General features: G+C 35.4%; 1 protein-coding gene across 1 annotated transcript; it reads right to left on the bottom strand.

Annotated features, from left to right (window-relative positions):
• Nucleotides 1-733: 733 nt before the first annotated feature.
• ISPD (isoprenoid synthase domain containing) lies at nucleotides 734-24,225 on the bottom strand (the record flags this gene model as incomplete). The annotated part of the gene is made up of 6 exons (XM_008936085.1): nucleotides 734-862; nucleotides 4,929-5,021; nucleotides 5,674-5,763; nucleotides 10,402-10,499; nucleotides 20,906-20,951; nucleotides 24,121-24,225. Coding segments are annotated over 6 exons (561 nt in total), but the record flags the coding sequence as incomplete, so codon positions are not given.
• Nucleotides 24,226-27,220: the final 2,995 nt, after the last annotated feature.

The raw sequence follows: 27,220 nt of genomic DNA, 5'->3' as shown, positions 1-27,220 counted from the left end.
TGAAGAGAAAATCAAGTCTATATTATTAACCTATATTTAATCAATCATATATGAACCAAAACACCTAACTCAAGCTGAAAAAAAAAAATCAGTTGGGATTACATTTATTGTTCTTTAATAAAATTTCCATTGGATATCTAACTTCTTCACTATTACGCTAAGTTAAGAAGCTGCAAAAACTATATGCACAGGACGCAATGCTCTTCTGGTTGGCAGAACATGTTTCCCAGTAAAACATTGTTTATTTTAAATAGCTTTTGTGAGTACAAAGAATGCTGGAGTGTTACCCCTCTTCTGCCTCCAGCTGAGGCAATTTGCTGCTATTGTAAACACCACTGTTTGTTTCACCACCTATATGTCACCTGAATACCAAACACTGCTTTTATGGGGAAAGTAAAATTATGCAGAACCACTGATCAAACATGCTTTTATTATTTTTTACTTTTTTAACGCTGCAAAAAGTAAATTTCAAAGCACAAAACCAAAAAGGGCTGTGACATTTTCACATGCCTCTAAAAATGATAAACATTTATTCCTCTCTAATCAAAACAGTTCCATTTTTGCCTATAAATACAGGCTCTTCTAATTTTTGAACAAGAGCAGGCAAGAATCTTCCCCCAAAAAATCTTTTTGATGTCATAATTATTTTCCTTTGATTTTGTTTTAAATTAAGATTCTATCATTAATCATATAAACCACAAAAGATAATTTGCACATAGAAAAATAATCATACCTTACATTGGATAAGGATGCCGTAAACCAAAATATTTTTCCTTTTCACTTCTCTTGCATATTTCTTGATCCTAGTTATTTCTTCCATCCCAGTGCTGAAAAAAATATTTTCTGAGATATCCAAACGTACCTTAACAAAGGAAGAAACAAGGGGAAAAAAAAATCCATTTTTTTCCATCTCATGTTCTTCTAGACTGTCAGTTTTTAGCATCTCATTTTTATGTCTTAAGCACACAAAAATCACAAAATGATAGAACAGTTTGCGTTGGAAGGGACCTTAAAATGTCATCTAGTTAAACCTCCTCCTACAATGAGCAGGGACATCATTAAATACATCAGGTTGCTCAGAGCCTCAGCTGTCCTGACCTTGAATGTTTCCAGGGACAGGACTTCTACCACCTCTCTGGGCAATCTATGCCAGTGTTTCACCAAAAATACAGGTAACAATGGTGGTTCTTAGTTGGCTTCTACTACTATTAAATTCCAGTACTTATAGTTCAGTGACATGAAAATTATTTCTTTTCAAAGCACATTGAAACCAAAATGCCAGAACACATCATAACACAATGTTCTAACTACAAACTAAAAATATTTTATTAAATCAGAAAACAAACAACATTCTTTCCTAAGTTCTAATATAACTTTCACAGATGTTTTTTACTATCAGGATACTGGAGAAATACAGGTGGTGTATTTCTTAAGCTTAAGGGTTTTCAAAATGGAACTGCAGTCTTTAAAGATTTATTTTGAATTTACTGCCTTTTCAGTATAGTGTATTAATTGCCTAAATTTGATTAATCTCAAGATAATATTTCAAGTTTGAAAAGCAGAAACTATTCAGAAGAAGGCAGGGATATGACTATCCCAAGTTCTTGGGGAGGGAAAGGCATGTCTCATACCCAGCAGGGATGATCAACAAACACGGAGGGTCTTGAAGAACCTGAACTGGTTTCTCCAGGGATATATCAGTTAATTCAACCCTTTCCCAAGGCTCACACGTTCCAGTGTAATTAGTTTATTTTCCAAAGTTTCTATTAACCGTAGGAATCAAAATTAAGGATGATGATTTGTGCGTATAAAGTTTCAGCATCTACTAATAGCAGAAATATCTTTCCTCTTAAAAGAAAGAATATTTTTCTGGCTGAATGATTCCTTCAATACAAAATTTATGTGTAAATCCTAGAGAGAGGCAGCACTATAGAGGTAGCTGCAGACATCTGTGCTTGGGAAAAATGATTTGAAGTTCCCTTTGTACCTTATGTTCTATTTATCCTGACAGATAATAGCTTTTTACTCATTTTCCCCTGTGACACTTTTAAAAAAAAGCTGTTTACTGTGTATTTTCACCAGGAACAAAGCTATTGTCTTCTACAGAGATTAATTTTCAAACAGTCATCATTTTGTTAGTTTTTACCCAGAAGAAGGGTAAGTGCTGCTCACTTACAGCCACTTACAAGACATTTTAAAACCTATTCTTTTGAGAGAACACGACGCAACACCTATTTTTCATTAAATTTTCTCAGCTTTAAGAAGAGATTTTTCTGGAACTTCTGTACTGAAATGCAAATAGTGGCAACTACAGAGCTGAAGTAGCAGTGTTCCTTTCTTTCTAACTCTAAGTAATAACAACAAAATAAGACTCAAATCCATTCATAGCATCTACAAATGTGAACAGGTATTACTCAAGTAACATCAGTTTAAGAACATAGCTTTTCTGATTATAACAGCTTTAGAGAGGATACTGATTTGATGCAGACAAATAATTATATGAAGTTTATCTCTGTGCTTCTTATTTCTCCTGTGATAGTAATCTTCCCTTTTCTGCTACATCCAGGTACAGTAGCCCAATTGTTGCTTCAGCTTAGAGATGCCACAAAACAGTCCCGTGAGGTATCTGGCTAAAGGACAGACTGAGATGTGTGGCAATTTATAGGCAGGAACATGGACAGAAGTCATCATGTCCAGTGCAAGCTCATTCTTTTACTGGGATAATTCTCCCCAGGGTGGTTAAACAGATTATCTGGCACAATAATAACACCTGTCACTTTTACAACTGAAGAAGCTGAACATCAGAAAGAAAAATAAACTAATTCTCTTAATTACCAGATTCTTATGAAAAAGTTACATGTCCTGAAGTCAAACAATAGAAAAGAACTTTCCAATTACATGAAAGTCTACATTAGACTGTTCCTGATTACAAGGTCAGAATGGAAGCAGTTGGCCCCTCTCTTCATGCATCCTTTCAATTTTTACAGTTTTACTTTTGAGTAGAAAAGAATAACATTTCCTGTAAAGTTAGCACCTAAAAGCTATGCATTTAAATGTCATGAATTTCCTTAAAACTGAGCCATATTTGCCCTTTCATTTTTTCAAAATAAAGTATGTCTCAGGATTTTCACTAGCAATGCATTCATGTTTTATGTTAAAGTATATAGTGAAGAATAAAGCTGAAGAGAATCACACTCATAAGCTTTAGTGAAAAGGGCATTCAGGATTGTATTTAAAGATTGCTGAAGGAAGTTTCTATCCCCAAGCCATACCATCTGAAATGAGTTTTAGGGATTAGAAGTTTAAAGGACTTAAATTATTCCCAGTGATTAATATAAGACACTGATTTTTTTAGCTAATTCTTTAGTCATTTAAAACATACTTTCCAGTTATCCCATTTTCCTCCTTCTATTTCTAATATTTATTTAGATTTATTTCTGATTATCTAATATTCATAGCTACAATTACTAACATAAAGCTCTCACATTCCATTAATTAATTCAAAGTCCAGAGTAGACACTACCTATGAATTGGGCTCAGAATACAATTTTAACATTGTAGTATTACATAGTTCATTAACACCTCTAGCTTTGTCTACACACTCCCCAGATTTAACACAGACAGAAATGGGGTTTTATACTCTTGATAAAGGACCACTGAAAACACTGTCAGACCAGAAAAGAGCATTCTGCACATCCAGTAGCCTTGTAAATGCGCAACAGAATTGGAGGCCTCTCATTATTCTGATTATCAGAGGTAGAAATAATTTATGATTGAAAATGCAGTAAAATCAAAGCTATACCCTGAACTTCCTCAGAAATAAGGTCAAGAAGAAAAAAAGACAGTCTAGAAATAAAGTGCTAAAGTGGTTCACAGAATCAGAGTAGCTCGCATGAAGACAACAGCAATAGATAACAATGTAACTTGATCAGTTACCTTTGCAAATGAAACTTCATAATATCTCATTTATTTGTTAGCTCAATAATGACATTTCACCACTTAAATTTAAGATTAAGCCTAAAACTTAGAAGTAAATGCTTAGTTTTGCCTCCAGATCACTAGACTATGCACTTCAGAAACTGTTCCATTCCCATGTAAAATATTGACTTATTCCTTTTTCAGGAGCTTCATAAATGGAATTATATTTTAAAACACAATTTATTATCTCGTGTTCTTCCTGGAGAATATAATTAGTGTAGTCCAGAGTGACATATGGCATTAATGACACTCATTCCTAAGTAGTAAGCCAGAAAACGTAATGGCAGAATCAATTGGATTGGGTTACACTGCACAGAGACTTTCAAACCAAATCCTATTTTCTCCTTTTTAACAGTCTGAGTAAAATAAAAGTCACACACACCTTCAGCTGTCACCCACATGAATTGGTAAATTATTCTGGCAGCAATATTCAAATAATGATAATTTCAGTCAAAAATACTTTAAAACTTCTGCCACATACCAGAATAGATTTTTCAGTCTAACAACATCTCAGTAAGTATGTATTAAAGTTACATTGCAAAGTACTTCAAAACTCGTTTTTAATACTGGGACCAGAAAAGGAACAATGATTTTAAAACTTTGAGCAAACCACAGAGAAGAGAAAAATAAAGCCACATAATTCTGTTTCAGCTGAGCATTCAAGCAGAGTACATCATTTGCAGAGATGGAGCACAACAGCAAAGCAGGAGTTAACACTTCCAGATGACAAACCACAATGAGTCTTCCACAGAAATATATATATGCTAGGGTTGTTTTATTTCCTCACAGCATTTTAGCACATTTGCTGGAGTGCAAATAATGCTCTTTACAGTCCAATTTACAGTTCTAATTTACAATTTTATTCAGAGATAGCAGTAACTTAAATGTAATCTAACATTTAAAAATATTTCATTAGATGCTTTCTACAGTAACTTAGATGAGTCACCTACCAAAATAAGGACAACTGGATATAAGAGAGGAATAGCTGATTTTTCCAACATATCCACTAGCTGCTGCACTTCTTGAATGGCACACTTTTTATCCTAAATGAAAATAAATATTTAGAATTACCAATAACATCAAAGAATGATTTCATGAAAATGGAATTCAAAGAACTGTTATTTACCAATAAATAAATAAATAATCACTTTTTGGGGTTTTGGAATTTTTCTTTAGTTTTAATGTATTTGTTATGCTTTTGCCTGGTAAAGTTATAGCTGGTTGTGAAAAAAAAAAAATATTAATAATATTATCCTTAAGAAATATATAAAAAGCTTAAGGGTCTTGACTTGTCTCAGATACGGTTCATCTAAAACCTTCCTGTTCTCATACAGGGACCCAGATACAGATTACACGGCAGGTATGTCACCAAAATGGGCAATACTAACCCTTGTAGCAATCCACAGTTAGACTACAACACATATGACAAACCTTCTTGAAACAATTTATTTCACCATAATATCTATAAAAGTAAATTTTAAACTACTTTTAGTGGCATCCTTCTTGTTCAACAATTCTAGTCTGGTTTAACAACATACTGCTGGAAGTGCAGAACCAGGACAGAAAGAACAGACCAGTACCTCAAAGGTCTAGTTTGGTGCACATCAAAAACATTGAACATTTGAATGGATTATTCAAATATGTAATTATTATTTACCATTACTAATAAGTTTAAGTGCAAAACTTACTACTTACATTTACACAAACAAAATTGTAGCACTGTCCTGAAAAGATGTTTTGTAGATGGCTATCATTTTTGCTTAGAGATATTGATAGAGCTTCAACCTGTTTAGAGAAAAATAAAATTACTATATCATAAGCTTAACTTCAGCCTTAACTATCTGCTAAAGCTCCCACCATTATGGCAGAGTTTGTTCACGTGAGTGATTTAAAACTGGCAATTATAATCTCCATTCTGAGAATTAAAAATTGCTTCAATTTTCAGACGACTCAGCAGTGCAGTATGGAGTTCAGCACCCTGCAGTTTTCTGCATGGTCTTGCTGAAGCACACTGCTGGAGGGAGCCACTCCAGAAACAGCCCTGGAAGGATGGGATGCTAGTGCAGCTGCCTGGGTTAGGATGTTCTGCTGTCCCCAGAGACAAAAAACACTGTTCATAGGATCAGGAGGATGTAACGATTTTACACCTCTAATTATGAGGAAAATCTCTATAATATTCAAATACATACATATTTTGTCCTCATGCAGCTAAACAAAACAAAGAACAATGTACGAAAAACTAGGTGCACAGGTATCCTCAGACTCTACATATGACAAGACTGATTCAGCATTTTTCCTCAAAATCATTTCCTCAATGAATACTTTAAAATACCATCTTAATCACAGGCATACTTATTTTGCAATATTTAACTGTAACTCCAGCTAAGAAATGATTTCATCCTCATTAAAATAAAATGTAGATTGTACCACATTATCAGCTTTAAGATTGCCTTAAGTAAAACAGCAAACTAGGAATTAAAGGGGAATTTGTTCCCTAAGAGAAGAGAACACTTTGAAGCCAATTAAAAAAAAAAAAAAAAAAACCAAACCTGAAACTAATGTAAAAAGTCATCATGTTACCTCTATTAAACCAGTCAAACCTCTGTTACACTGCTCAAATGAGCATTATTTCTGCCTGCAAGACATATTATATAAAGCAGCAAACAACAGAAGCGATACACTGCTGCGTTCCCTCTAAACATCACTTAATCCACAATCCAACAGCAGTGTACAACAACTCAAATACAACAAGGCTTTGCACCGTTGTCTGAAGTTATTTATTTTTGTGATACTCGGGGAAATAACTTGTTGCAAAGGAAGATGGTGTGGAACCCAAAAGTGGATATTTATGCACCAAAAATTTTAAAGACATTATGGGGTGAAAATTTGATAACACAGTCCCAAACAGTTGACATTTTAAAGAGATTTTCAAATAATAAAAATATCACAAAAGGCACAAAATACTTAAAATACTTGAAAAATGTAATAGTTCAGGGCACTCCTAGCTTAAATTGCTGCAGAAGTAAAATCAGAAATCCTCAGTACCTTTAAACCTTCCACATGCTCAGATGAACAGGAGCATACCATGTCAGAGTCTTTCCAGAAGGTAAATGGAATGTGACTCAAGGAAGAGAGCCTAATTTTTTTTCCTTAAGATATTACAATACATGCTGCTTAGGTATTCCTGAACATTTAAAAAGTGTATTGTTATCAGAGTTTTGATTTAACTTGAACAATCTGATAAACATCAAAGCCTTTGTTTAACAGCCATATTATCAGGAAAAAAAGAAAATCAGATTTATCTCTTGGTAAAGTAAGTACAGCTGCCTAACTGGAAGCATCAATACAACAATAAATTAAAATTATTCTTACTCTACTTGGTATGTCAGTGTGCAAAAGTACTTTTTTATTAAGATTAATATAAATCTAAGTTACCAGCTACTTCAGAGAGAAAAAAATACCTAAAAATACCACTTCAGGAAAAACAGTTTGTTACATAATATTTCAGTGTTGAAATAGAAAAAAGTCTATAGATTTCTTTAATCACTTCTGATTATTCAGCTAGTTCAAAAGAAGCACAGATGATAAGTTTCCATGAACATGAAGATAGGAATATTAAATATGTTTTCTTCATCGTTATTCTAATTATCAGATGCCCTGTGCTGAAGTTTCAACTTTATTCAACATCCACTTTAATAAAATGGGGAAAAAAAACTACAGTAGGACATTGGGAATCTGTAAAAGTTAAATTATATCAGAATTTAAAATTACAACTAATACAAATCCAGCAGATGTGCAATGCAATGATTAAGAAATTAGTGAATTTCTACTAGTGAAACACTGATTTCCTAATTGAAAACAACCAAATATTTTTGTATACTGCTTGTGTCTCTTTATCCAGTCACAAAAATAACACTATTTCAACCAGCTGATTGATGTTACAGAAGCACTTTGTCACTGAATAAACAGGAATACATAATTTTCAGTCCCAGAAGAAAACACCTTCAGCCTCAGTTTAGGATTGCTCGCTTCTGAAGACAGAGCTAAATTACAAACTTCAGGAAAGACTCAACTTACATCTTTCACAGTAAGGTATCTTCTGCAAAACACTATTATTTATACAGCTTACAGTAACATTCCCAAAGTACTTTGGAAACAATAACTCTTGCCTTAATTTTTTGTTGTTCTAAGAAAAGCTTTTATTTTCGTTTTATCTCAACCATTCAATTTATAGGTCTTTTTTTCCCCCCCCTGTTATTTGCATTATTATGCTATTGGAATTTCAGAAATTCCTTTAGCAAACTTTCTTTTGAATTCTTCTTTAAGGCTCCCTCTAGAAGTTAACAAATACCTTAAAAGTAAATACAGCTGATATTAAGAACAAAAGTGTCAAAGCTATCTAAGAATATTAAACTATTGACCATAGTAATTTTAAATTTAGACACTATGTACTCTACTGAATGATTTCAAATTAATGTCTTCTTTAGATCAATTACACTCCAATTAGCACTTTGAAAAGGCCCAGCTTTCAGTGTGGAACATTCAACTTGCTTAAAACAATTACCACGTTGTACAAAGTCAGATCTTTCTCTCACAAGGTTACTGTGCTTCACTCCAGAAATCATAGGCCAGGAGATATAGTCTTTCTAAAGTGCTTCAAATTTCCAAGTTCTGTATATTGGTAAGCTTAAAAATTAATTCTTAATTGTTACTGTTTAGAAACAAGATACTCAATACATAAATAATAATTTTTATAGATGTTCAGTCTAAGGGTTCAGAAATGAATGACCAAAGATGTTTCAAGGAACAATACAAGACAGGCCTTGATGGAGTTCATTGGCAGGTGTCACTTTGCAGGAATGTTTTGAAAACATTGAAAAGAAATTAACTTCACTATGAAGAAATACAACATGGATCAAAACAGAGAGGGACGCTGCAAGAAATAATCAACTAAAACTTATTTAATAGTGCCACCAAGAAAATTCAGTCCCTTAGTAGGAATCCCCTCATCTTATACCCTCACTACCTTGTCTGTGATCATTTTACATGTGTTTTGTTCAAATGCATCATCCATTCAGGTACTTGACCAAAACAACAATTAACTAGTTTTGCAATGAAAATTTGGAAACGTATATTTTAACTGGTTTTGGTACCAGTCTGACCTGAGGTTGACAATTTTGGAGCCACAGTGTTGTCTGATGAAGCATAACACATTCTTTGACTTCTCTTACTGGCTTCAAAGTGTTTCTCACTGTATGATTAAAATGGTTATATGCAAACACAGATATAGATAAGTCAACATTTAAGTACATTTTTTTTCCCTCTAAATATAGGTATGTGATGTCTTTCTAGTAATTGTAGAATAGTTTAAATTGAGAGAAAACGGGAAAAATAGCAATGGATCTGTTATCAGTGAAAGTGTTATTATTCTGCTCCATTATATAGCTATCCAGAGAACAAAATATCTCACCGAATTCTGCTACTTTCAAGATATTTAATAGAAATAAAGCATGACTTTCCATACTAACTACACTTTCTGTTTGGAAATAATTTTAAGTACAATGTCAAATGACATTTCTGGATATAAAATAACACAGTTTACTACAGAAGGACATCCTACTATTAACTAAGCACACAATGCAGAAGATCAACAGACATGAATAAAACCATTACAGAAGTAACATTATGCATATCAGGAAATTTATTTTTTAACAGCTATTCCCCATCTATTTCTCTGGGCAATAGAAAGATAATTATATCTTATGCAATGATATCACAAGAATCACCTCAAGATCAGTCAAGATTTATGCAATTACCAAATGTTAATCACCTTTTGGAAAATGAAAATAATGATAGTTCTACTAGTAGGAATAATGAAAAAAGGAAAAGACAGTTAAATGCCAGTAGAAAATTCCATCAATATCCTACAGCAAAAGCTTTAATGAGCATTCACTAGGAGTGAAATGTACCCCTATCTCTCTGCAAAAAGGCTGATTCATTTGGCTTTGCATTTGCAGGTCTGTAGGAATACAACTTATGCTTTACTTGCTTCAGACTAATTCAGACTTCAGGGTAACAAAAGCATTTTCTCTGTAACATATTTGTAACGATTTGTGCTTATTGAATTAAAAAAAAAAAAGTAAAGAAAATGGCTTCCCTGTTGTCTGGACCCAATTTCTCCTCTAATCTAATATAAATTTTTCAAGAGTATTTGTAAGATTCTCCTCTAAAGCATAACTGGGCAGAAGATGCTTCTTTGTTGGTAACTTTCACATCTGCTGTTTTTCCCTTGTAATAAATACTACAGTGATACAGAAGGTCTCCGTTTCTGTATTCCCATTACTTAGACCTTTTATTACAAGTTGTGGCAACCAGGAACATTCAATTCATCACATGGTTTTACATCCTTAGAGTTGTACTTACTTTTGTTTGGCTTTTCAGAGATTCATGAAGGAGAAAACCTGCTTGTGCAACAGCTTCTTTTCCATCGGTAAAAACACAAACTTGTTGTGATAGGTTGTCTGTGATCAAGAAAAAACTCTTCATACTTCATGCAAAGATAAATCAATCAAAATTACTAATCTGCTACACATTACCTTCAATCCACATACTGCTGTCTCTTGACAGAACCTTTTCAGAAGCTGTAAATTTAAAGATTACTTATTTCAAGGCACAATCTAGCTAAATTTCTAAAACATACATCTAAAATATAAAATTCATATTATAATTTATACAATTTTATACAATATGAAAACATCACAGAAAGGCTGTCTCCAAAGCCCACGTAAATAAGGAACTTCTACAAAAAGGTATTTGTTCAGGTACACATTATTGACACTGTATGACAACCAAGAACATAACTTTTTGAAAACTTCATATGACTTAACACCTCAACAGATCACTAAATGCAGCATCAGCAATAATGAGAAAAGAAAAAAAAAAAAAAAACCAGGAGATAGCATAAATCTCTTCTCAACAATATATATACTACATAATAGACAAAAAGTATTGAAATATATTCAGGTAGACAGCAGATGTAACTGTTCACCTCAACATCAAAAACATTGCCAAGTCAGTGAAAAAGATTTTGGAAATTGTGGAAAACTTTTTAGATCTTTTACTAGTGGTGAAGAATAACATAATATTTTTTTAATACCAAGAACAATAGTTTCAATTTATTATCTGATCTGTTCTGTAAAGCAAGTATTTCAGAAAATTAGTATTTTTCTCTTTATTGACTGCAATTTCAAGATTCAGTGATCATTGTCCTTTCTTTAAGCAAACAAATCAAAATAATTCAAGTTTGGAACTCTCACTTAGAATTCAGAATTTTATCCTTTAGATATTGAATTAATATACAGACCAAAGCATAAGGTTTCAAATGTCTTTGGGGTAGTCACTCCACAAACAAGTGGAAATTTTATAAATGCAAAGTCTAATTATGTTTAAAGCAGGCTTCAATGAATCTTCAGAGACAGAAATATACAAAACACCACGACAAAATAAATTAGTAGTGAAAGACAAATTATAAAAATATGGCCTAATTGTTCTTCAAATAAATCTGAATATAATGATACATATTTGCTGCCTGTGGAAAGCTGTTTTGTTTTGTTTTGTTTTTTTTATATTTACGTATAATAAGCTCAATTAGATGCCTTATTTAAGTAAAATGTCACTTTCTATTGTAAACTCAAATACCTATCTACAAAATTAGACATACAAACCTGAAAACCAAATTTAAAGCTGCTGAAGAGTTAACATTATTGGAAAGTGACTTATGATTTTTAAATTTTTTTTTTGAGCATGACAAGTGAATTAACCATTGAGGACCCCAAAAGATAACAATGATTTTATGAATAACAAGCATTTATCATGTCTAATATTTATAACATGACAACAAAAATAGTGGTAGCAACTGGCTTTGTATTGTTAGTAAGAGTGAGGAAGTGGGAAGAAAGAGAGAACAATAAACATCTGCCTATAAACCTTCACAAAAAAAAATACGATGATAATATGCACACTGAAAAGGATGCTGCATGATTTTAAATGATGAAGAAAAATGAATAAACAAAGTCTGGGAAATTATTTTTTATAAAATCATCACAGCAAGGCAGCAGTGCTAGTTGGTTTAAAACTCAGTTCCATCTAAATCTCATGTGTTTGTAGTGAAAGAAAAAGATCTCTATGTTAACTTAGACGGTCTGCACCTTTGCTTTGTTGTGAGAAGGATGGCTGAGCGCAGCCCTCCTCCTCAAGACTGCCTGTAGCACACCTCCGGTAAGGTGATGGGGCTCTCTGTCACTGTGTAATCACACTGAGCCCAGAGCGTGCAGCTGGAGCACGGGCTCAGACCCCCATGGATTTCATGAGCTCTGCTGGCTGCCAGTGAAGTCAAACACACACAGCACTTCATTCCTGGTTTTCAGAAGGCTGTTTGGGCAAATGAAACAGTCATTCTGGAACGCCACCTCATGGCTGTGTCACAAAGAATTTTAAGACTCAGCTAACAGATTTTTAATGCTGGATAATTCAGGCTGGAAGGGACCTTGGGATGTCTCTAGTCCAAAATCCTGTTTAAAGCAGGATCACCCATAAAATCAGGCCTGGTCACTCAGCCCTTTACCGCCCCCCCCACCCCCCAACACTTGAAAACTTTTGAGGGCAGAGGCTGCACAACCTCTCCAGGCAACCTGTTCATTGCTTAATTGTCATCAAGGTGAAAGAGTCTTTCCTCTTATTGAGCTGGAACTCCCCTTGGTTCAGTTTTCACCTGTTACCTCTTGTCCCCCATCATGCACCACTGTTCTGTTTTTATTCCCTACTTTCAAACCATACCTTCCTTTCCTTTTCATCTACTCAACCTTTTTTTTTTTTCCCCCTGTCCTTCTTACTGTTACATTACCTGTCAAACTCTTTCTTTCTTTGGCTTCCTCTACTTAAGCTTTATTCCCTTGGAAACTGCCTCTTCCCGACGCACATCTCCCATTTACTCTCGGCTTCTTTCCAGCTGGATCTGATTATAAAGCAAACCTCCCCATACTGCATTACATTTAACATCCACTCAGAGCATGGCTTTTTTCATAAAATCAAAAATAGTCAAACCTTTACATTGCCAAATTCCATTAGGTTAAATATTAAATTTCTCTATCTTCAAGGAATTGCCTTCATTAAAGATAAAATTGATACAGGATTTCAGAATTTGTCCCATTAAACCTTCTCTCTCCAGCAGAAAACTTCATTTTCAATTTTTCTGGGCCGTTCTTTGATATCCTGAGAGCTTTAGATCGCATTATTATTCAGTAACACCTCTTAGACTCTTTATCCTAGGATCTCACTCAAAATTAGAAATTAAAATGTGTGCATGTTCATGGAACTATCTTAGTTAGAAAATGTACTAAGTGTACCCTTAAGAAATTACTTAAAAGTTTACCCTGAAAAGCGTGCCACAAACAAGTAGCAATTATAATACTACTTTGCTGGAATAAAGATCATACATATCATATCCCAGGGAATGAATACCATAAGAATAAAGATGCACCTGAATGGCAAGTGTGTTTTTGCCTATAGATTTTCTTTTTTTTCTCCTAATTGCACATGTATATGTACACATACACTTGCTTTTGTAAATATATGTTCACATCATGCCATTCTTGGTCTGTCATTAAAATTTCTCCTATTTTGAAAGCATATCCTATTTATCAACATACTTTTGAAGTTTTCAGTGAACTCAAAATAGTAAGATAATTTACTAGAATTTAGCTTTCACTTTCTACACAGCAATGGCTTGACCAATCTGGCCATTCATCTGGCAATTCAGTCCGGATCTTCTTGGAATTTTTAGTATCTCTTAACAGAGGTGTTCCTACCACAAAAATAAGTACTGCCAAGCATTTACTTCATTCATGCTCAAGAGAATGAAATTGTTATTCATGTAACATAGGTAACCAGAAACATCTAACAATTTTTTGTTTACCCATTCGACATTTCTCTGTAGCCTCAAAACCAAAAAGCCAGACTTGATACTGCCTCTACCAGTATTAGTATACAAGAAAGGGAGGAAGGTTTTGTCGTAGAGGACAAGGAAGAGGGATGTTTTCACCTGACAATAACTATTCCGAGGAGTACCTTCCCACCTGTCAGTCCACTTCTTTGCCTCACAGCATAGAGCAGTCACTGGTTAATGAGTGTGCCCATGAAAATGCAGCCTTCCTTCATTAAGGTATCTGTCCTTTGATAGACAAGGCTTACGTCAATATTTTTTTCTATAAAAAGTCACATGGGTTCTTTCAATGAAATAAAACATAGCATGTAGCTCCCAACAGTCATCAACACTTTGAAGGCGTGACCATACTGTTCCTGGCACTTGCAAAACGTAATTGTATCTGTATCACCAGATACTTATAAAGCCAAATGTGAGGGCTACAATCTGCAAGTGCATTCTCTTGTGAAAAAGTCATTGCAGAAGGGCCCTTAAGAACAGGAAAAATAGGAGGAGAGTGAGTCAAACTAAGTTACAAACTTCTGAGAAGCACCATTTAAACTTTACACATTGGAACTAGAGTTCAAAGATACCCACCCCGAGGGCAGTAGTCTTAATGGAATTTTTTTAGGGATGTTTTGTATTAGGCTGATCTCAACTACAGTTCTAGATGAGTCACCCTTATTGTAAGACAATGTTTTCTTACTTCAGGACTATTAAAAGTAGGCGTGTGCCACCTTGTCTGCATACTCTACAGGTTTATACCTGCTTAACTAAAGAAAAGCATTAAATTTACTGTTCATAAAACAAATTACGTTATAACTCAGACCAACAGAGCTGCAAAAGAGACTTGAGGAAGTAAGCAAATTAATAAGACATGTTTTAAGAAGATAGTCTCAAAAGATAAACAGCTCAGTCTACACTAATGAACTGTTTCTTTGTATTGTCTTGACTATGGATGATATAAATACAAATAAAGTTTAAAAATGTACCTGTGAACATATAATTTTCTACTTCTATGTGACTCAAGTTTAGCAAGCTGAGATTTGTCAATTATTATGCCTCATTAGGCCAGCAGTTAAAAAAATCTAGCTGTGCTTCTATGAAACATATGAGACTTGTTACTTAGGTAGAACTACATTTGTAATAGAGCTGACTAAAACTGTTGTAATTACAGTCACACAATGAACAGCATTATTTGTAGACATCATTTAATTGCCAAACATATTACCACAATAACTGTTCTTCTATTTGATTAATTTCATAATTATAAGATATGAACAGTAGACAGAAACACAAGAATACAAAAAAAAAAAAAAAATAGCAAATAATGTGTTGTAGTTTAACTCCAGCCAGCAACTGAGTACCACACAGCTACTCGCCAACTCCTCCTCCCCTCTTCCAGTGGGATGGAAAGGAAAATCAGGAAAAAAAGTAAAACTCATGTGTTGAGATAAGAACAGTTTTTAAAACTCCATTGAAGATAATTATGCAAAATAAATCTGTTATGGGGTGTTCTAACCAGCTATGGAGAATGTATTATATTGCTTGTATAAGGAGTAAAGGACAAATAGCATCCCCTTCCTGAACTTATGCAATGCAGCAAAAGCAAATTAAACTTCAACGACCTTAAAGTACAGCTTTTCCATACAGACCAGGCATAACGACGACTACTGTGGCTACTGACGCGGGTATATTGCATGCTGCCACACTAACGGCGTACTCGGTAAGTAAAGAGCAAGGAAGGGATTAGCCTGATTTATCACCATAAATGTCTGAATTTTTACTTTAAGATACATCAACTTTTTATCATAAGCAACGGTTGGAAAAAGTTGTATTTGCTTTAGCAAAAACAAAAAAATGTGATAACATGATGAAATACAGGCAAAAAACCCTGTGTATCTATGAAGAGAATGACTGGTCATTTACTGCATATTTGTTCCAGTTAGAAATAGAAATAGAAGCTAGTAAATACTCTTCTCATTTAAATAAGCTGCATCCTTCATTTTCTGCTCAAGCAGTTTTTGAGAAAGCTGCTTGAAATGGATCTTGTTCTTAAATTACAACTAATCTTTTTAATGACTTATGAGATTATTGAAATCCTCATATACACAGGAACATGGAAATTCATTTGCATGAAGGTTGCAGTATTGTTTCAGGGGTTTTTTTGTATGAAATAGTGTGCTACATACAATTAGTATAAAAGACTATAAAAACATTTAAGCAAAATATTACCAATCTACTTGTTTCTCTTTCAAATAATCTGTAAAGAAGAAAAGATAGCACTGATTAAAAGAATACAGGGAGACACCTTTATAAGGACAAGGGTAGCAGAGTGAGAGCACAAAAAATATTAAAACTACTTATACCACACTGTACTCATTTCTAGTTTTCCTCACAAGAGGCATGATGACTCAAGTTCTCCCCTTCACAAAAGCTGCTCTGTAATGAAGGGGAGATGTGGGAAAGGAGGCACAAGCAAATTGCACAGCTGAATGATAGAAGCAGGGTGCTGTCTCCTCCTCTAGCTACATAACATATTTACATAAGGTGCCCACCTGACTTTCTCCTTGCCCACTAGAGAAGATTGTGCCTAGTAAGTAAAGGATCAAATAAACTGCAAGAAGATGAACAAGATGAACTTTTAAAAAATATAAATCAGCACTGGGTTTGATTTTTTTTGTTTCCTTTAAAGTTTACACACCCTCAGCACATCCTGAAGGTCCCCTGAAGTAAATAACTGCTGAATATTTGAGTAATACTGAATAACACAGTTCAGTAAATCAGCCTTTGTATTACAAAAGTAGTAGTCTACAGTTAAAGGAAAATGGAAATGAAAATGGATCTACTTGATTCAGTAAAGACTGATAAACTGCTGTTAAATATTGAGAACATACACAGCAAAAAAATATGAAAAATACATATGAAAAAGGAAAATAAGACCAAAGTTAACATAAAGCTATGATTTTGGTGATTTTTTTTCCAAGTTGAATATTGAACCTTTCATCAATATATCATCAACACAGTACATTCATTGAGCCAATTCATGGCATTTATGTCATTTTATTCTGACATTACTGGCTTTAGCAAGCTTGACTGACAGAAGTATAACAAAGCTTCTTGCAGCAAATATTTACAAATATTGTAACAAAACAGCACATTCAAGCAGCTGAATCATCCTTCTACATTTCCTTATTAACATTAATAGCAGAGGGAACTTTTATTTAACAGACTCTCCTACCAAAGTAATACTTAGAATTACAGATAATGCTTAAAATCCAAATAAGTCTGAACTGTAAAAACATGTCTACATTCTATTAGAATTAGGAATTCAGTGACAGTGGCGTAACGGGATCTACATTTAAACCAGAAAAAAAAAAATTAAAAAAAACACACACACCCCCCAAACACCACACTTTCTTAGTATAATTACTTTTGCACTTCTCAAAGTTTGGAAGCTTCCCTTTTTCCATTCAAGGTGAAGTACTGATTCCAGTTCCTATTCATCAAGGAAATAAAATAATTGCTTTTTTCTTACCTCTTGCAAACTGATTCCTTCTATGAACTACTTTTTTGTCTTAAGTCATTTTGCTCATGACAACCACAGTAACAATATTTAAGCTTTTTTAATTTATATTCAAAGTGCATTGTTTTATCCAAGGAAGGATCACTTAAAATTAAATGAAAATTACTATGTATTTTTCCAAGAACACAAGAATGTCTGATTTTTTTTTAATGATTTAATAATCACTAGGCCAACTTCAGAACTTCTTATCTAGACTTTATTTGTGAAAAAATTTTAATGGCAGAATGAATCCTGTTTGCAAGTTTGTAAATATCCAATAGCTATCAAAAAAAAAAGTGGACAAAATGGAGAAATTGCATATTGTGAAAGTGTTTTCCTAATTTAAGTCAGATCACACTCTTATTTCCAAAGCTTTCCGTAACCTTAAGTTAAAAACAGTGTTCTGAAATATTAACCCAAGTAATCTCTGAAATACTCCTTTCAGTAACTGTTTTGCTGACCACATGTCCCAGTAGGAAGGGGATTATCATTAATGGGCAACACACGAGCCAGACCCCTCCCTCCAGTCTGAAATCCTCTGTGAGGGGTTTGAGGTGTCCAACTGCCGGAGGAACGAAAAGGTTTATAAATTCACTCACAGGACAAGACACAGTGGAGATGGGAGTGAATCAACCGAGGAGGCAGGCGATCAGTCCAGTTCCAGCTGTGTGGCCACAACCACATAATGATGCCATTATTAGAGATATTCCACCCTCTGCTCACAGCCATATTGATGTCTCACAGCCGCTGGGGGCTCTGCCTACAATGGGCAGCTGAGGGGCCCTTCCAGTAACTGCAAAGCCTACACAGTAAGTTCACTATATAGATAAGCTCCTCCCAACACCACTGCAGGCAGAGCCAGTTTTTATGCTCTTAACTTAGAGGTGGGACACCTGATGTTAGGGGCAGCTGGTGGTGATCTCATAATTGGTTCCCACCCAAGGTTGGCCAGACCCTGGGTGAAAACCAGTCAGGAAGGTTTCTTCGCCCTGGCTGTGGACATCATCCCTATGTCAACCTGATTCAGGGCTGGGGGTTCTAACCTCAGCACTTCACTAACTCAATAAAAGCTGATGAAAAGTGGTATTTATAAGCCAAGAGATGGGCAACCTCAGATGAACGAATGACTGTTAGGAAATCAAGGATAGACATCAAGGATAGACAGTCTCCCTTCCAACCTCCCAGCTTTGTACTAAAAAAAAAAAAAAAAGAAAGAAAAGAAAAAGAGAAACCTAAGAATTTCTGGGCTTTCCAGATGTATAAATGGAACTTTCTGTATTTCACTTTGCGTCCATGCCTGTTCTCTTTTTGCTGAACAGCACTAAGGAAGAGTATAGCTCCATCTTCTTCACTCTGCCTCATCTGGCATTTACACACATTGCTAAGATACCCCTGAACCTTCTTTTCTCCTGGCCTCTTGCTCAACTCTCTCCAGAATGACCATGTCTCTCCTGCCCTGAATCCAGCACTCCAGATTTGACCTAACCAGTGCTGAGCACTTCTCCTTATGTGCTGGCCATTCTTTGTCTACTGTAGCCCAGGGGGCTGTTGGCCACCTTTACTATAAGGCCAGTTCATGTTCAGTTTGTTGTCCACCAGGACCCGTAGGGACTTTTCTCCAGAATTGCTCTCCAGATGGTCAGTCCCCAGGAGTTCCCATTTCCCCTTGCTGAGTTTCATTAGACTCCTGTTCACCCAATTCTCCAGTGTGTCAAGGTCCTTCTGAATGGCAGCACAACCACCTAGTTCAACAACTGCTCTTCACAATTGTACATCATCTGCAGACTTGTTGAGTGTGTGCTCTGCCCTATCATTCAGAGCATTAGTGAAGATTTTAACCATCATTGACCCCCACAGTAGACCACTAGTGACTGGGCTCCAGCTGGATACTGTTTGAGCCTGGCAGTTCAGCCAGTTTTCCATCCACCTCACTGTCCACTTTTCTATCTGCACTTCATCAGTTTGCTGATAAGAATATCATAACAGATACCATCAACAGCCTTGCCAAAATCCAGATAAACCCTATCCACAGCTCTCCTCTCATCCACTAGCCCTTTCATCGTAGCTAGCCAATTCATTGTAGAAAGCTACCAGATTGGTCAAGCATAATTTCCCCTTTGTAAATTCATGCTATTTCCAGCCACCTTCTCGTCTTCAATATGTTTGGAAATCCTAAGCCTGAGAGCTAAAGGAATGTGGAATCTCTAAGAATCCTACTCAAAACAAGATTTTCAAAAATGCTGGGCCTCAGGCTATGGAGATGAGGACCCATTCCCTGTCAAAACCAGAACTTCCAAGGCTTCCCAGACCTATCTTTTTGATATGTTCCTGAAAAATTCAGTCAGTTTTAGCAATGCATATCATATGCAAAGTTTTCCTACTGTCATAACCAGAAATTTCAAACTTGTTGCATTCCTGGAGGCCCAGAGAAGCAGCATGCAGAATACTACAGTGATGTCTGAGCTCTGTTTAAGCTTTCTAGCTTTTTGGCAGTGACAGACTTGACCTTAGCATGGTATAACTTACCCAAACCAGAAGCTAAGCCAATACTAGATCTTGTAACAACACATGAGCCACCAAAGTGAACAACTAGCCTGTCACTCATCGTGCCCTAATAGGATATGGGTTTTGCTCTGTTCTCAAGCAGGAACCACACTTTTCTCTGGAAAAATATTTTTAATCCAAAGAGGTGTCCTTTTCTCTTCATCAGTTTCTGGGCTCTTATCCCTCAGTTCTCAACAAGGAGCCAAGCAAGAGTCCCCTGAATGAATGCCTATCAGTTGACAATAACTATCAGTACGCTCATTACACAGTACTTAAGAATTTTTTCGACACTGTTTTTAGATTGAGTCGATCTAGATAAAGACTAAATCTAGTCTTAATGTTAAACTGCTACAAAATCATTGTTACTAGTAGAGGAAAAGGTTAAAAAAACAGTTCAATAAAGTATTTATAAATTAATGGAACACCTCAATATTGTATAATTGCTATATCACAAGTTGCTATATATAAGAATGAAGAGCCCTAAAGAGTTAATATTAATTTGCATTGCATGTATTAATATTAATACTTAGATTAGAAATATGGGCCATATCCAGAATTGAACTGCAAATGAAAGACCAAAAATTGTTTACTCCTTAAAAAGCCATTCAAAATTTATCTGTCTGACTCTAATATACACAGCTTTTTATCAGGCTCTCTATTTTAACAGAAGTAAATAATGGTAAATAATGTATTAAGTATTCCACTGAACAAGCTAAACAACTTGCCTAAGCAGATTTTATTCAGCATAAAACTTTTCTTAAAGGCATTTAAAACTGTAGTACACAAGATTCTTAGGCTCAGGAATATCCAAACTGACACCCACAAGGACGAACACATACCCTTAATAATCGATTCAGCCGCATAGAGATCCCGCTTGTAGGTCACCTAAAGGACAGACAAGCCTCATTAGATTTAACACAACAGGAAAGAATGTAAAATCAATAAAACAATGCCCTGAAGGTAATTCTTTACATTGGAAATACCATAAACAAATGTTATTGCCAGTTTCTTAATTCTGGTAAAAATATCACTGGCAAGTCACAGGAACTGAAGTTGCAGAAATTACTGGTGACTGGAGAGAGAACCTTTTTTAAAATACTTACATCTGCTTAGAACTCATTTGAAACCTACATTATTTTGAACACTTTGAAGCACCATAAAAACATTATATTGCATCCAGTTTCACACATCCATTCTACTTCAATTTTATTGTGAAATAGATTCATTCTTTATAGGATTTGAGATTATACAAGTTGCGGTCTGAGAGAAGCCTCATTATTTCTTGTACTAATACAGGTGTAATTTTTCAGTAGTGCAAGACTATTACTGTTAATGAGAGTCCAATTAATCAGTGGGAGTCAGTGAGACTATAGTAGGCTTTGTATGAGCTTTCACAAGATTAAGAAACATCAAGATCTTAAAGACGTCACTCAGATCAAGTCAGATGGGCAATAAGGTGCAGAATATTTACTTGATACTTGCAAAGACACCTTTCATGTCTGCCTTTGTACCCTTGTGGTGGCTCATAGTCTTTTGCATAGTCCTAACCTCTGCAAGTTAAATAACAGAAAACTAAAGACAGACTTAAGGTGCTGTCTCATGAGTGCTGACTGCAGGGGCACAATCATCAGAAACCACCCCTGTAGTCCCCCTGCTACCAAAACCTCATCACGCAAACCCAGTGCAGACTCATTCACCTGGGCCACTGTACTTTCAGCTTTTCTATTTGAAGCTCCTTCTTGATATTCTCCAGTTTGCCAACAGCTAAAAAAATTTTCTGTTCAATAACTGTGCACCTACAAGGAATTCACTCTTCAAGTGTTATCATTTTCCATGTGTTTCCAGGCCTGTTTGAAGTCCTGTGTTACTGCAATGGGTCCCACATCCTAGAAGGTTAACAGCAGCAGGATTTCATTTCATCAACCATGTTGCAGTAGCACTAACACTTCAACAATTCTCTTTTAAAACAGAGATGTGCACAGTCTCAAGTCTGAAGTGTAACTAGGGCCTAGTAACTAGAACTGCTCCTCAGGCACTGATACCGGAAACAATACTTTCTAATATTTTTATTAATAACCTGGGAAAGGGGAAATACTCTCAGCAAACCAACAGATTACAACAGACGAAGAAGCATTCAATATGCTCAAGCGTACAACACTCATTTAGAGGGATCCTGAAAGGCTGGAGAAAGCAGCTAACAGAAACCTTGTAAAACAAACAGAAATACAGCCTCCAGCACCTGGGACAGAATAATCCTGTGCAGCAGTCCATACAGATGCTAAAATACAGGCAACAACTTTGCAGAAAAGGACTTTCTGGAGAAGCTGAGCTTGAGTCAGCACTATGTAGCAGTGTAGAAAACCAGTCCGACTGACTAGGCTGTATCACTAAGGACATAGCCTTCATCACAGAGAATACAGGAATAATTCCCCTGTACTTGGCCCTCTTAAGAATACCCCAGAATACTGTTCCGAGTTTTGGACTCTGCAGTATAGCACAATGAGGAACAGGAGGAAGCCCAGAAGAAGGCTAAAATAGTGTGAGAGAACTTGGCTTGTTCAGCCTGAAGGGCATAAGCTGAAGGGTGGGGAAGTGTCATAATTAATGGCCATAGAGAAGAGTAAACTGGAATTGTTTTGCAGATCTATTTTGCTGGCTTTTCATCCTCTCCCAGTGCAAGAGGCAGCTAGTGAAATGCTGACCAAGTATTTTGAAAAAGTATCCTCCATACAGGGGAATATGAGTTGGAATTGTTTTCCCTAAAGAATCTGTGAAATGTCCATTCTTGGAGTTATTATAAACTCAACTGGACAAGGCCCAGCACAGCCTAATCTAACTAACCCAGTCCCGCTTTCAGCAAGGTGTTGGATGAGCCGACCTCCAAGTATCTGCTTCACCCTTATTTATTCTGTCATTGAAGGTCAAAAGACTACACTTCATCTGCTAGGCATCAGTAGTATCTACAGATAGTAAAGAACTAAATGAACACTTTGATTGTATTTTGTTACCCTTCATGTAAGTACCATGCTATGCAATGAGAACAATTAAACTATCCAAAAATTAATATAATGCAAATATACGTGACATAATCTGTGCCTTAGAAGACTGAATAGGAAAACAAATAAATACACTGTTTCAGAAAGAATAAGTCCCTAGAGAGATACTGAAACAAGTTACTGTATGCAACCAACCCATAAGCAAATTGTGCTGATAAATTGCATGGGAAATCTGCACTGCAGATTCAAGAAATCACCTTTCTGTGTAAGATTTACTGTCATATTATTAGAAATCATCTCCCATTGGAAAAAAAAAAATATTGTCAAAGACAGATGGAGTGATTTGAGCTGCTTCCAGATCCTTCAATGTGGTAATGAATAAAATTTAATAAAGGAAACACTTAAAAATTGCATGACACAACACCTACTGAGAAAGAATGATGTCTCACCATTGAAAACAATGAAATGGGATACTTTTAGGCAGCGGGGATGTATCCTTTGACACCTGTATACACACCTGCTTTGTCAGTTGTCAGGAATCTGCAGATTGTCAGACAAGGTGAATGACATTTAAAAAATTTTAAAAGATTGTTTGAAGAGATCTTAAACTTTACAGTGTTACTGTATGTAATAAACTGCTCTAAAAGTCAAACTGTTGTAAGCCAGGTATTTTGCATTAGAGAAAAAGTGATGTCCTCACAGGAAAAGCAGAGGAAAATGAAAAAAAAATATACAGAAACAGCAGGAAAAAAAGCTCATCTCATAAAAGAATGTTCTTAGTTCTAAAGATTATGGATTTATAGTTTAACAGATTCTCAGGATATTTAAGTACGTATCTGGTTTTCCTAATTCCAGATAAACACTGTCTTCATTGATTACGTCAGGTAACATCTGCCTAAGTCTGTTTACAACAAGTTCTAAAAAAACCTCATGATAATCCAAAAAACAAATCTAAAATTTGGAAGATAAAAGTTTATTACAATTGAAAACACATCTGAATTTCTATGGTAATATGCAGATTTTAGTAATTTTAAAATACATATATGAAAAATAGTTACCTTCCAGAGGTCAGCAGTTCCTTCAACAAGTTTGGCATTTGTTTTACAGTATTTCAGAGCCAGATGCAAACATTCAGTTCCATAATCCAGATCATAGTCTGTACACTGTAGTAATTTAAAAAGAATATTTTTTTCTTAATTAGTCTTAAAGAAATCATAGTTTTGAGCAGTAACAGATTTTATTTCATTAATTAAACCTTACATCTCAACAGTCCTGTCCATAATAATACATTCTGAATTAAGTGTGTGGGTTCAGGATGGATCAGAAATAAAACCCTTCTAAGAAGCTTATGCTAAATTCTAGCTAGCCAGCAAACTGTTACAAGAAATAAACACTTTATAAGCACAAATTAATTCAATTAGGCTGCAAGTATCTTGCTACACCTTTATGTTAACAAAAACAATGAGAAGTTACATGTATTAAAAATAATTCATGGAGTTGAGGCCTCATGGAAAGAAACAATCAACCTTCTAGTGACAAACTTCCAAAGTATAGAAACAAGTTTACAAATTGTTGAAACACGACTCTTCAAATGGCTTGTCTCTGTTTTGGTTTTTTTTGCAGCATTAGATGGTAGTCACTAAGAATCTCTGTATCCCTTACATGTTTCTTTCTATATTTTTATCAAGTTATCTGCACACAAAATAGAAAAGTTTCATGCTGCTCCATGTGCCTTTCAGATTTAAAATAAATAAATAATCAACAAATCCAAGAAAAAGTTTGTCCACAATGTCTGCCAGCTAGAAGAGGTATTCTTCTCTCGACACACCCTTCCCAGGCAGTTTGGCTCCCTATAGTTAGTTTTCTGTTAATAAGATCCTTACAATTACTGAGTAGGGAGCAGCATCTCTAGAGCAAGAACACAGGCAGCTACAAGAGCAGGAGCTAGGAACTTATCAGAAAGGACTACCTCAGGATGAACTGGCCTGATTAAGATAAGAAAGTTCTAGCACACATATATATTGCTAAATTAACAGTACATCCAGAAACATTATGTGTAACAAGAAAGGATAATTTAAGATAGGGTCTTTCATAAAAATGAACCTATTTGATAAAACCACAGGCTGCCTAGCCCAGTATCCTGTCTCTAGAAGAGGTTGAGAGTGGATTATCAAGGATAAGTAAATAAGAACAAAGCAATCCTATCTTCTCACGTTCCCAGAATAATCCCTTGGCCTCATATAAAGTTATTATCCTGGCTTAGAAACTTCATAAACTAAGAAGCCCCCGAGGGACACATTGAGCCAGAAGCCACTGCCTTTACAGTCCTCAGGGATTAACAGGAATACGGAATTCGCCCAATTACCTTTTGAAGAGCAATATGTTTTTTAGCACCTGCATCAGGAAGCTAATCATTCATCACTCTTCTCATCACATGCTCTGCTGTTCTGACAGAAAAGTGAGTGCAAAACCACCTTCTTGGCCCTTCAGAATGCTCCACCATATCTCTCCTCACATTTTTTCACAGGCAAAGAGTTCAACATTTGTTCAGTCATTCCATTTGTGGAAGCTATTTCATAACCTTGATCAACCCTTTTGCTGTCCTTTACATTAACCTACACTTACCTATCAATTTTAGCATCACATCCTTTTACAGACCTTCTTAGCCCTCACCTCCACTACTCAGAAGAAAAAAAAAAACGGGTATCTCCACTTCCCATTCCAAATTATTTATGAACAAAATGAACTGCCCAACTCCCAACACAGATCTTCACAAAACTCCACTGGTGACTTATTGCTATGAAAACGGGTCATGCACTTTACCTTGTTTCTTATCTTCTAACAAATAGTCTACTCTAGTAAATCCTTACTCTTAATCCAAATCTGTCCAGTTTTCCTAAAAAGCTTTTTGTAAAAAATTGAGTGAAACATCTCATTATGCAAGTAGGCTGTTACCACCTTCAGCAACCTCAAACAAGATGTCCGTTAACTCCTTCAAGAACAACAATTTGCTCTGCAATGCATAAGCTTTCCTTTACAAAAAAAAAAATGAAATAACACTTCCACTCTGTCAAATTTAGCCATGTGCCTACAAATTCATATTTCAAATAAAATGTGACAGTCCAGACACTATGCGCAGTCTCCTCCAGGATTCAAGGACTCAAAATTGTCAAAAATGTAAAAATGTAAGTGGTATAAAGGAGATCCAAATGACAGTGCTGCAATACAACTTGTGTGCCACGCTGGGGGTGCAGAAATGCTGCACCTGTGGGGAGGAGCAGACAGGAGAGGTGACCCTAAACTGACCAACGCGGTATTCCATCTCATATACATCCTATTCAGTATGAAGCTGAAGGATCACAAGGATCAAGTTCTCATCTTCAAATCCAAGGAAAACTCTGACCATTCCTTCGATCCCAAGCCATGTGTTCCTGAATCCTGTTCCTGTGTGCTGCTGAGTCGAGTCTGGGACTTCCCCAGTGCCTGCCCACAGCATCAGTGGTGACTGATACAATTGCCATGTCTGTGTGATGGGTTGGATACTGGCTTTGTATATATTTGTATATATTCCATTTTATTATTATTGTTTTGATTCAAGCTATTTCAGTTTTCTTTCTGAATTCCTAAGTCTCCCTCTCCTTTATTCCCTCTCTCTTCCCCCTTGGGAAGGGAGGGGGCTTAACAAAGTCTGTTATAGGTCTAGCAGGCAGCCCTGACCTTGACACCGATGAAAGCAGAAACAGCCTAGTAACTTTCAGTTCCAAATGTTTATTACCAATGTGTTTCCTTTTCTGATAGAACACAAACTATTTTCTACTCACATGAATAACATATAGATTAAAAAAAAAAGTTTTTATTTTGCCTCAGAATGGAAGAGAAAATTCCAGAAAAAAAAAATCTGTGAAGGAATTTATTTTTAATTAAAATTAAGTTACTTTTTAAAAATATATGGGTAACAAATGATACTAGGACAAGACTAAACGATTCCAACTTTTTAGCAAGGTATTAATTACAGATAATTAGTAGGGAGTGGAGAAGTTCCATAAATAGGCTTAAGAATCTTGAGGGTACTGCTGGCTTCAAGGGATGAAATATGACACAAAGCAAAGTAATAATTAAAACCATATTTCACTAACACTTGTACATCATGACATTTAA

This window comes from Merops nubicus, unplaced genomic scaffold (assembly GCF_000691845.1).
Source record: "Merops nubicus isolate BGI_N331 unplaced genomic scaffold, ASM69184v1 scaffold3610, whole genome shotgun sequence".
NCBI lineage: Eukaryota > Metazoa > Chordata > Aves > Coraciiformes > Meropidae > Merops > Merops nubicus.
The sequence above is the reverse complement of the archived record's forward strand: the minus strand, read 5'-3'. Positions and strand labels throughout refer to the sequence as shown.